The 13,042-nt window shown below is 34.3% G+C and overlaps 1 protein-coding gene across 8 annotated transcripts in view; it reads right to left on the bottom strand.

Moving 5' to 3' along the window:
- Positions 1-13,042, bottom strand: part of LOC309963232 (sodium channel protein type 2 subunit alpha) — a gene marked incomplete at its 5' end in the record, with an annotated part of 90,033 nt that overhangs the window by 30,626 nt on the left and 46,365 nt on the right. For all 8 annotated transcript variants that reach the window (XM_082841503.1, XM_082841504.1, XM_082841506.1 and 5 more), the window contains one exon: positions 7,674-8,153. In XM_082841503.1, the coding sequence (XP_082697629.1) occupies positions 7,674-8,153 (480 nt within the window). The remainder of the gene's footprint in view (positions 1-7,673; positions 8,154-13,042) is intronic.

The raw sequence follows: 13,042 nt of genomic DNA, 5'->3' as shown, positions 1-13,042 counted from the left end.
TCTTGGTTCAAAAGTTTCCAGAGGATCTCTGTAACATCAACTACAATGCCTTTCATTTAGTGCAGTGCCTTAGTACTGACATAGAGTTAATAGATATCTTTTTAATTGAAGCCAAACATTTATATATTTAAAGGTCAAATCATTACTTTTTCAAAAGTACAACATAAAAGTATTCTGCTTTTCTAGAAGATGTATCTCACCAGACAATCTTTCGAAGCAAAGATCATGCTTTTGCCACCTCTGCATCCCTAGGACCCATCACAATGTTTGTGTTTAATAGATGTTTATTGGGTAAATGAATGAATGACCAATGCATGCACTATTTTATTCTACCACTAACTACTTCTAACACCTCCTATCTAATACTTACTTTTACATTCAAGGGAATACATATAATATTCTCATGTAAGTACAGAGAAACACAAATCCTTCAAGATTCTAAATTGTGTAGGTAATGACCAACAACCCTTAGAATCTGAAGTGCTGTCTAAACATCAGGCTTCCAATTAACCAGACCTATGATGAAACTATGAAGTAAACTGTACTTTAACTCTGGAGTCAGGAAAACTAAAACTGACTCATTTTGACAATGTTTTTCCTGTTTCTACTCTATGTACATGGATCTACAATCCCAGCAAAGAATGAAACCTCTCTAAGGAAAGGCAATATCTCATCCTCCTCCATCTTTTCCCTGATGTGGAACAGTACAGGATCTACCGGTCACATTTATTACTTGAATAACTTTATTTGGTTTACAAATAAAAAATCTAGGGTACACATTAATCCTCAACACCAACCAATCCAGTGTCTAGTTAGAGAAGGAAATGTGGCTTTAATCATCTTGTCAAAAGTCATACCAAGTCAGTAGCTGGACTCTAGGTCTTCTGTACCCCACTTTGCTAGGATTCCCTAGAGAATTTCTTTGATGATCCATAAGTTAAGCCAATCTTTATCAATTTAAAACATTTAGTAGATGTGATATGTAATTAAACATCGTAGGTTCAAGATAGTGTTGGGATACTGTTGATTCCCATGTTTCATGACCATGAACTTAGTATTGGTTTCTTATATTCATATCTTTATATGTATTAATGTAGAATGAAGCTAAACATATGTTGGGATATTTTATAAACAAAAGTTTACTTTAAACAATAAGCCTGAGATATAGGTAAGAAATTCTGATTTATAAAATCTTTCTTGATAACATCAATTCAATGACTTCCTTAAAATCACATAAGAGGCAAATATCATAATATCATAAAATATGTTGACGAAAACAGTTAAAATGTATAAAGAGCCAATAAAAACCAAATGAATCAAATTAAGAATATAAAACTCTTCAGCTTCAGATAAGGTCATAATTATGATTAATTTTAACTACAGTGCAAATTCACCAATTAGAATTATCAAATACACATCATTTTATGGAATTATTAGTACTCATATACTTAAAAGAAGAATTTTCAAATAAAGACTATTTGTAAATTCTCCAATCTAGGCACCATTCACTGTAAAATGCCACATGAGTAAGAGACCAATATATTAACTACTTAGAAATAGAACCAGTTTTTTATTTTCAAGTTCTATTCTTCCCTTTGGTAAAATTTAGATTTTTAGGTTCCTTTTTTATTATTTGTGCTTATTTGCTGGAAGACAAGTGGACTGAATGATGTTGTTAGAACAGCCCTTCCTTACTCAACCTTTAAGAAAATATGGATGTTCCCTCAATGTCAGGATAGTCAAGAGATCAAACAGGAATAACAAACTGTTATTTGCTATGCCTGGCATTGACAATCATTTATTTTCAGATGAAAATATTAGCTGAACTTTTTTTTTTAGTGAAAACTTCATGTTACAGGGCTCTTACTATTGAAAATCTGCTGGATTCCTCTAAGTGCTGAGGAATTATAATCATAGGAGTTAAACAGGGCAGAATCATATTTTGCTTAATGATGTAATAAATAAATTTCAAGACACACAGTATTTCACTTCACGTTTTTAAACATTATACTTCTAACTTTTACTTTCCAAACTATTGTTAAACATCTACATGCCAGACTCATAGTCCTTCTTTCAGAAAGTAAAAGTATTTTTGAAAATAATTAATCACAACAGAAAAAGGGAGGGAAAACATCACTTCTTGTTAAGTTTTTCAAAGGCACACTTTTTTTTCTCATTATGAAGTTAAGATATATTTTTGAGAAAACGTAATTAGTAAATATTGTATATATTTTGGGGAAAATGTATATTCTTAACTTAGTCAATAAAAGAAATTGGAATTTTTTTTAAAAAAGAGATAATTCAAATATAAATTAAATCAAATATTCCATATCTAACTATTTTGGTCACCACAAATGGCAATCTTTTGTTCCACATGGATCCTAATCTGTACTTAAAGAACTCTAGGTCATTTTACATGAAAAATCTTAACATCGAAACAATGCAAGTGATGGTTATGCTTACTTTGGAATAGGCCTAAGGCCAAAGTGATACATTAATATTAGAAAGGAACTGCTCTTCTTAATAAGGAAGAAGGCAAAATCAAAACTATCATTATCATCATACTATATTATCAGATAATCATTTTTGTCTCTATAATAGATACATTATAAAATTCTATAATCCATAAATAGCAGGGTCTTAAATATGTCTTGGGATGGCAAAAGGAACCCTTATGTCGTGCTGACCTACCCCTCAGCATATTAACAGTGCCCCAAAGACACATGTTTGGTCAATTTTTTCTTACATTAAGGATATTTAGAGCTTTTTTTATCCTTTAATCACTATCCCACTGGAAAACTTTCCTTTGAAGACTACACATTCTCCAGTATAAAATTATAGATGGGTTTCTATTGAAACCACTCTACCACTGCTTACCCAAACCATCTCTACACATCCTTCTCTCCCTTCCTACCCCTTGTGTTGGAATTCAGTATGCTACTCTTTTAGGGAGCAGACAATGTTTTCTGGCCAGAGACATATTCAAGGAAGTTGGAAAGTGTAATAATGTGAGGGTGAGAATAAATGAAGTCACTTGCATCAGTTCTACTTAGTTTGTGTTCCACCACACTTACTCCAGCTAAATCTCTTAAATACTGGTAGATGATATTCCTGATTGTCACTTTCCCTCATACACCTCTCTACACAGGAACTTGGAAAATGATACTCAGAGAATAAGAAAACTAACTTACCTCTTTCTAAGAAACTAGGAAAAACAAGCCATTATCCTAAGGAGTCAAATCTCACACTTTTCTGAAGAATTAACATATAATAGGAAAAAATAATTCTCTCTAGTCCCTGTGTATATGTTTTTAGTATGTATCTGTGTTTAGTTGTGAGCATTTTTTACCTTGGGTCTCACTTTATATGACCAATGATATTGGTTTCATTCCTCCAATATAAGGCATTATCTTTCATGAATGTAGAGTGCCAGTGACTGAATATTTTGTTCTAAGATATAAAAGAATGTTCCCAAAATGGCATGATTATTGCTCCTTCCAAAGAGGCAAATATGCTTATGTTAGGGTTGTTTTATGATTTTAATGGTAGAAGGAGAGGAAACTGCATCTAAGTGACAAAACATTTAATTAACATTTCTTGAAAATAACTAAGTTGGGTTGAGCAATTTGGTTAACATATTTTAGCACAAAACTGTGATTTCAAATCAGGAAATGAAAGGTCCTCCAAATGGAGCCCATAGAAAGGTGTTACATTCACTGCCTTAGTTGCGTGACTAGGAGGTCCCTTCATTTAATAAACACGAAAGGAGCAAAAGCTCACACTGATTCTCTTCCTATATGAATTTGCAGTGCATGATATATTTAAATAATATTCTTCAAGAGAAAGTTTCCCAGCAGGTCTGGATGAAATAAAAGAGAGACAAAAACACCAAGTACAGAGGAGCAACACGATGAAGAAAGTGGATTCCAGATCTCTTTTCAGAATGAATATACCACCTATAACACTTATTTCCTTCCTTCCTTCCTTCCTTCCTTCCTTGCTTCCTTGCTTCCTTCCTTTCTTTTGGTGTATAAAATGTATTTCCTTTTCTTTCATTCTCAAGAGTTTTAGGGGTAAATATCAACAGATTCTCCAAGGGAATTGTATTCTAAATACAAAGAACTTTTGGTAAATTGCTAAATAGGGAGATGGCATTTTCTCTGAAATGAAGCAGATAAAAATTGTACCCATGCTGGTAGCAGCCAAAACATAACATTCCAATTCATTTACATTCTAATCACATTAAAACATCCTTTAGGAAGTTTGCACATGAATAAGGGATTGCTTTAATTTGCAGATTACCCTTCAGAAAAATTTAATATGACACTGAACAAAAAAATACCAACAAAGTACACTCATTGGGGCTTTGTTTATTTAAGGAAAGGGCAGGGGAGAGAAAGCTTTCTGCAAGAGTTTTTCAAAGAGTATTTTATATTTCTCCTTTTAGACCCTTAGCACGTTCAAAACTCTGTAATGTTAAATGGTAACTAAATAATTCATAAAGGCATGCACTTTTACTTTTCACTGAATGTAATTTCTATAAAAATCTATGTAAGAAAATTAGCAGCTAACTCATTTTTTAAAAAAAGTTAGGGTTGCCAGACTTGCCTGACCATGCTTTATGACTCAGCATAAGAGCAGCTGTGCATGTTTTTATTTTACTGCCAATGGATGGGCAAGGAATGTAGCTGAGTAACATGCAGGCCAGTCAAAATTCATTTAGAAACTAATTATATTTATATATGTATAACTTGCTTGGGTAACCTGGGTAAAAGTGGTGGCACGAGCCTCTGGCTGGTTAAAAAACACCAGAGTTGCGTTCTTGAAGGCTCCAGCTTGATTTTACCCCTGTGAGAAGTAAGAACGGTAAGCAGTGAAGGTCACCATATTGCACTAGTAAATTTCACTTTGAAAAATAATCATTGCGGCTTCAACATTATTAAAACTCTATAAGAAAAATCAATCATTCAAAATCGCAAAGTATGAAAGGAATTACATTATATATAGTCAAAATAACATGAGTTAAAACATATAATTAAGATATGAATTTAAAATAATACACTCTAGAGAATCTACAGAAAGCCGTCAAAGAATCACACAAATTTGGCAAAGATAAAATAGAAGAGGATTTAGTTCAAACACCTAAACAACCTCTGGGTCCACTTGGTTAGTCTGCCCTATAAAAAGGAATTCATTAGGCATTCCAAAAATTAAATTTAATTTTTCAAATCATTTAGAAAAGAATGTCAATTAGCCTTATTCCATTTATTAATACTCCACATGTGATATTTAACAGCACAATCCAAACCTACCAGTTAAGAAAATGACCAGACAAAACTAACTTGAAGGCAGAACACTAAAAAGATATCTGAGGTGGGAATATTTGCAATTCTTGAATAATTATGTCAGTTCTCTTTTGTTTTCTAGTGTAGAGTTACAAGGTAAAATACCAAAAAATTAAAACATGCACATAGTCCTTTCCTAGACTATTGCTCTAATCCTTTATTTGTCTGTGAGCTTATATTTAGGAAGTCTGATATAAAGCCATAATTAAAAATTTCACCAAGTAATAAATTTTAGCACACAAGTAACAATCACTATGATGGGAAAGTATTGAAAGGACTCTACAGCTAAAGCAATAAAATAATTCTGTCTACTTTCAACTGGCAGATCAGTTCTCTGCCTCCAATTCCAAAGTACTGACTTCACATATATTACTTTGGAGTACCTAACTCAAACAGAAAACAGATGAAAAAGCTCAATGGTAACAAGAGAAACTGGGAAGAGTTTGGATTTTTCCTTCTATAAGCCCCACCTTAACTAGATAATTCTCTAATGTCAAACACAATGGTTTGAGATGAGGCAAAATACATGCTCCTTTGGAGAAGTCTGAGGCTTTAAAATTTCTGAAAATTAGGAAGACTGGATGATGAGTTAACCACACCTCAAAAGATCCTCAGCCGGAAGTTTAAATTGACTGATGGCTTCAACATTTGATTCTCCATAATTCATTCTTAGTTAATACATTTTTTACTAGCTAAAAATAAAAATTGACTTCCGTACTCTAAGGGAGATATTTGCTATTAGGTATAATGTCAAAATAATGAGAGGGGAATATATATTAAAATTTAATGACCAAATTCTATCTTCCAAATGCTGACTTTAGTTTCTAGTAATATACAATGCCAGAAGTTAGTCCCCACCCTTTCAGCATAGCCCAATCAAATACGCTTATTATCCAACATTTTATTAACTAGATCTTAAGATATTAGTCAGTTTTAAAATAATGATCTTATTAGTGAACAATTGAGTTCAACTAATTACAGCAATTATTTGTCCCAGGCTATAAGGTTTTAAAATTTTCCCCTTTAATCTCATCTGTTATTTTGTGAAACTAGTAGCTATGGCCTTGTTACCTATATGCTAATTTTAGTACCTATATTTAAACTTTCTCTGAATTTCACATTTAACATCTACTTCTATGTAATCACTGAATTAGCAATACTACCTATCTTACAAACAAGAACAAATGGAAATAGCGTCTTCTTCAGTAATCTTATAGAATAAATATAGTAATACTGATTGAAATATCTAAGGTTCCTTTCTTAGAAATATATTTTTGCTCATAATTTTATTAACTGATCCCTAATTTTTGTGACTTTGTTGCACTACTTAAACTGTACCCTTCAGCATCTCAAACTCCCCCAAATCATCTTTCTTAGGATGAGAATAATAATAGAGGTATTTTTGTTCCCTGCCAATCACTTCAAATGACAAAAAAGAATGAATCTTTGTTTTTCATTGTTATTTTTATTTGTTTATACAAGCTTTAATTGTTGGGAATTCTATCTTAATTTTTGTGTAGTTAAACATCAAGGTTTTAATTCCTTCTCTTTATTCCCAACTCTGTGCTTATTAACCTATAAACAAACCAGGAACATATCCTGGTATTTACACTCTTCTAGTAAATCAAAGAATTCTTTAAACTACCAAGACTCTTAACTGTAGTTGGTAAATTTAGAATTTTACATTCTATAATGTATCAAGGCTTTTTGTTTGTTTAGAGAGCATGTACCGGGTTCAGTAGGGTTAAAAACATTTTCAACCTGATTCTTCATCACTACCTTCACTTCCTTTAAAAAATTATTTACTTCAGGAAACATGAAACTATATGTAAATATCAAGTCAATATCCCAATCATACTTCCATTAATAAATATGCCTGTGAAAACTAAATAAGATCACAGTTTATAAATTATTCCATAAGAGCCAAGAATGTAGCAAAATGAGAATTGGAACTGCCCTCTCACCAAGTATTGTTCTAGTACATACAAAAAAACCACCATTGTGAGAGAATTATAAGGAAGAAAGTGTAATAAACTGAGGCACTGTTCACAAATCAAAAATTATTTAAAATCCGCAAAAATTCATATTAATCTGAATATTCATATTATCAATAATTCAAAATGGTGAATATTTGAAAAAATGAGTCAACATATCATTTGTCTAGTTATATATTAAGGTACTGTCAATTTATCTATCGCCAATTTTGCCACAGAAATTGTGTCAATAGATATTTCCTATTTTCTTACAGAAAGAAAATATAATTTTTAAAAGTCTGATAGTTTAAAGCATACATAACACCAAAATATCTTCTGACATAGAAATTCCTACCTCTTTGCTTTCCTCCATATCTGACTCGCTGCTGAATTCTTCAGTATTTAAATTTTCAAAGTCAGATTCTCCGACAGCAATTGGTACAGTCACAGTGAGGCTGGGGTTGTTTATAAAGGACATGTAATCACTTTCATCCACAACATATTTTTCTACACTGCTGCCTATGCCACTGGTCGTTCCATTTCCATCTTTGAGATAATTGAGGTCTTTGCCTATTTCTATGGTGGTATGGTTGGAAATACAGCTGTCTTTTTTGTTATTTAGATCTTCAAGAGGTTTAATTTCATCTAAAGCTTTCTGCTTTCTAACAAAGGCTTTCTGAATAAATTCACGTATTTTTCTTTTAACATAATCAATTCCTTTCTGCATCCTTCCCACAGCAATCTGGAGATTATTCATTTCATTATCATCATCAGTGGCGGCAAGATTGTCAGAACTGAATGAACTCAAGAGTAAGGCCAGGAAGAGGTTCAGAACCTAAAACACAATAGGAAAATTGGTGATCAAAACATTCTGTTGTTTCTATTGCTCCGAACTACAAATTTTCCAAACCTGTTCTTACACCTCACTTTTTGCTGATAGGTATTCTTTCTAGTTTATGGTAAACTATCCTGGAAAAAAAAACAGGTGAATGAAATAAACACCTGGCCAATATAAAACAATACTATTAACACTAATTCCTTTTTAATCATTGCAAAATTACTGAAACCACTGTTGCGTAAAACTTCTATATTAAGTTCAATTCCAAATTTAAAATTTTAGCTATCTAGATATCTATACAGTGAAAAAGAAAAAAACCTTTTATTGGGATGTTAAGAATTTTCCCCATGTAACTTGGGTTTTCCAGGACACTGATAATTTTTTATAGTTTTATTCCTGAAGCCAAAGATGATTCCAATATATTTAAATATGATTTTATTTTTATGTGTTTGTACCAATTTTTGCACTTTGGATAACTTGTCTATTTAAAAAATATATATACCTACTGCTAGATCAAAGTTCCCAGTTTTTGGTTCAGAAAATAATGGCCACTAGATTTATACAGTGGTTGGAAATACTATAAAGAAATGGTTAGAGACCACTAATTAGTCTATAACTTGGGTCTCCAAAAATAGGACCCACTGATATGAGTGAGTGAAAAGATTAGTGACCATAAACCCACTGTGTACACTCAAAAAGAGGCAATTTACTAAGGAACAGAGTACTCCCATAGGCACAAGACCAAGTAATATAATTTTTTTCAGAATTTGATTGATAATGTTCATGAGTCCCTGACTATTCAAGCATACAGAACAAAAAAGAAGGATATGGCCCTGAAGGGATCCAAAGACAAAAAGTAAATAGTACAGAAGAGGAATCCTAGAAAAAATTTTAAGTAAAACTCCAATGAAAAGATTGCTGCATTCTTGCTATATTCCTATCTTTCCAATAAGCTAATGAGGCTCAGAGTTCCTTTGTCTAACCAGTACGAGTTAGTCTAACCAATTGTGGTAAGAAAGGTAAAAACCTATAAGACCCAACAAGGACTGCACATAATTCTGTGAGTCTATATTGACATCTTTCAATTGCTATACCACGTCTGCTAGTATTCATACTAAGACCTGCTCCTTCACATCAGAAATTTACCAATAAAGTTATATTTTATTGTGATTTGCCTTGAATTTACTTTTTGGATGAAAAAACAGATGCAAGAGAAAAAAATTAAATGCTACATTTGGGTTTTATCCATTATAAAACAATTTTGGTACCATAATTTTTTTCTAGATTTGATTTCCTAAGGTTTATTAATGAACTTTTCTATTAGGAACTTTTTCTTGACAAATATCAATCAACCTTCCCAGAGTGAGATCCAACTTATAGTTCCTCTTCAAAGCATTGGAACAGGTATCTACTTGTGTCATTTACTGTTATATCTATATGGCCTGCTCCCCTTTCTCATTAGAATTATAATGTTGGTTAAGAATCCAGTTTCTGTCAATTTTCCCAGTGCTAAGCTTACAAGATTGTTGTAAGGATTCAATTAGAAAATCCATGTGGCTCTCACAAAGCTACTGGCACATGGTAAACCCTTGAGAAAGTTTAGCTGTTATTATCACTGTTATTAATACTACGATACAACCTACCCTCTGTTATACTATCTTTCAATTTATCTTTTTTCATGGAAATGTTTGTGTGAGCAAGTTAATCTCTTTCTAGGGCTCCTTTGTTACCATAGGGGATTGATCTGCATAACAACTGGCCAAGGTGTTGGTTGTGATCAAAGGCAATTTAAGGGAATACAGTTCAACTAGCTTACTCAGGGACTGAAACCTGGAAACCTGTCTCACACGTGGTCATGGGCAGACCTGATAGCTCATTGAGTGAAAATGACTCACACGTCCCCCAGTCTCTTGGAATAATAATTTCCATTTGGGGTTCAGGATTGAAATATATTGCACGTATCAATACTGTCTCCATCCTGATTCTTTTTTTTTTTTTTTTGGCCGCACCACGGGCACGCAGGATCTTAGTTCCCAACCAGGGATTGTGCCCCCTGCAGTGGAAATGTGGAGTCCTAACTACTGGACCGCCAGGGAAGTCCCTCCATCCTGATTCTTAATTGGTGAGAAGAACCCAAAACTTTCACATCCCTCCTGTGTGCTAATGCTCCACCTTCTCTTAGACACAGACGAGACTGCGGTGGCTACTTCTAGAAGTGGTAATCTTCAAAAAATCGTATTTTCCTTCTGCAGCACTTGCCTTGAACGTATAAAAGGATTTCTGGCCATAGTGTTAGCAAACCAAGAATAATAGCCTGGGGAAAAGCAGTCTGTGGCCAAACCTCTGTCTTGTCTGTGGACTAGGCAGTGGTTACTCACACTTCTCGTGGTGGAGCACCATACAGAAGTTTACATGTGTTAACAGGAAGTTATGTCGGCTTGTCTTTGGGGGACATTATCCTTTCTGGTGAGGATGAGAAGGAAGGATTGTAGGAGGCACTGCATCAGTTTCAGTCAGTCTTATTTAAGCAAATGTGATATGAACACATTTCCTTAATAGTGGTAAACATGACAGATACTATTACTACCTAGTTACTCCAGAAAAAATATCCAAGATATCACAAAAGGAGGACTATTTTTTAACTTATAGTAAAAAAAAAAGGGAGATTCTTTAATTTTTTAAAAAATGTACAGAACTTAGGGCTTCCCTGGTGGCACAGTGGTTGAGAATCCACCTGCCAACGCAGGGAACATGGGTTTGAGCCCTGGTCTGGGAAGATCCCACATGCCGCGGAGCAACTAAGCCCATGCACCACAACTACTAAGCCTGCGCTCTAGAGCTTGCAAGCCACAACTACTGAGCCCACGTGCCACAATTACTGAAGCCCGTGCGCCTAGAGCCCGTGCTCCGCAACAAGAGAAGCCATCACAATGAGAAGCCCGTGCACTGCAACGAAGAGTAGCCCCAGCTCGCCGCAACTAGAGAAAGCCCGCGCACAGCAACAAAGACCCAATGCACCCAAAAATTAAAAAAAAATTTTTTTAAATGTACAGAATTTAAATTTATGCCAATAGATGGAAATTATTATTTTATAGGCTATATCTTTTTATGCATATACAGCCATCCAAATTAATACTAAATGTCATCCATAGGTATGGATACTTCCTGAAATTCTCTTTCAACTTGAGTCTTCCATACAGTTAGAGACATGTGTCTTATTTCAGTAAACTAATAGATGACATGTGATATGTTGAGTTTCCTTCTCTTTAAGTTCACTCTGTGTTTTCTGGCTACATGAATTCTACCAAAATCCCACTTGCTCTTTGTCACTTTCCTGATAAAAAGCCATCTGTAGCTCTGAATTGCCTACAGAAAAACTCCAATTTTGTTATGCAAAGTCAGCCTTTTCATAAATTGAACTCTACACAGTTTGGCCCCAACTTTACTTTCTACTACTCCCACTATGAATTCCCTGTTGCTTGTGTCTGGTCTGCTCACTCATTGTTGTCATAAAGGGTTCTGTTCTCTGCCTTTTATTCTTTTCTTCCAATGTATGCCAAATATATAAATGAAATCAAATCAAATCTAAAATCAAACCTATGACCTTTTCTTTGTTTCTTTTCTATTAACCCTATGACCATTTCTTTCTGTTCTATGCAATATTGCACTTTTCTGAAAGCAAGCAAGTTGTATTCGGAATTGTGGTGGCTTTAAAGTAAATCTACAGGGGAATTCCCTGGCAGTCCAGTGGTTAGGACTCCACACTTCCATTGCAGGGGGCATGGGTTTGATCCCTGGTTGGGGAACTAAAATCCTGCATGCCACGCAGCATGGTCAAACCCAAAATATATATATATAAATTATTCGATACTCTTCTCTTCAAAAGTGAAAGCCTAATCCCTTTTTCTTAAGTGTGAGTTCTTTTTAGTGACTAGCTTCTAATGAATACAATATGGCAGAAGTGACAGTACGTGACTTCAAGATTAGAACATAAAGAGGGCTTTCTCCTTGCCCTTTGTTTTGTGTCACCTGCTCTGGGAGAAGCCAGTTGCCATGTCATGAAATAATCAACAACCCTATGGTGAGATACATGTGGAGAAAAACTGAAGCCTTCTACCAACAGCCAACAAAGAGGAATTGGGACCTCCTGCCAATAGCCATGAGAGTGAGTCTTCTTAGAAGCTGATCCTCCTGTCTTAGTCAAGATAACTGAGTTCCCTGCCAACATCTTGACAGCAACCTTATGACAGACCCAAAGCCAGAAGCACCCAGATAAGGTGCCCCTAAATTTCAGACCCACAGAAACTATGAAACAATTAATAAATGTTTATTGTTTTAGGCCACTGTTCATATTTTGGATTGTACACTGTTCATGTTTGTTGTTATTTTAAGAAGAGGTCAGAATTATCTAAGCTAATACTGAGAAGGTTGAAATCTTGGGATAAATAGAAATATTTTGCTTTCCCCCCCCCCCTTTTCTTTTCCTCTGGGGAACTGGAAGTTGCTTTGATGTGAAAGGAAATTAAGTCTATAAATTGTATACTTTAAAATATTGGTTATGACTATTCCACTGGACTGGGGCCTAATCAAGCACCTTAGTATAATAACTTTATATTTAAAGTATAAGAGCCTGATCCCTCTTAGAGAATCTACTGTCCTTTTTTCCCCAACCACTGGGTCCACTGTTCCCTGGCTTGGGACAGTCTACCTTTCTTCTTACCGAGCTAAATCTTACATCTCAGTAAAGATATTTCAGGTCTGAACTCCTTAACAAAGCCTTGCCTGATCATCCTTGCCACTGTAAAGCAAAGTTTCCATCTTGTGAACTTGACATATAACACTTCACTTTCACGTTTTTTCACTTACTAGTTCCTATTTTTACTCCT

Source organism: Leucopleurus acutus (genome assembly GCF_964270905.1).
Source record: "Leucopleurus acutus genome assembly, chromosome: 6".
NCBI lineage: Eukaryota > Metazoa > Chordata > Mammalia > Artiodactyla > Delphinidae > Leucopleurus > Leucopleurus acutus.
This window is presented reverse-complemented; position numbering and strand designations above follow the sequence as displayed.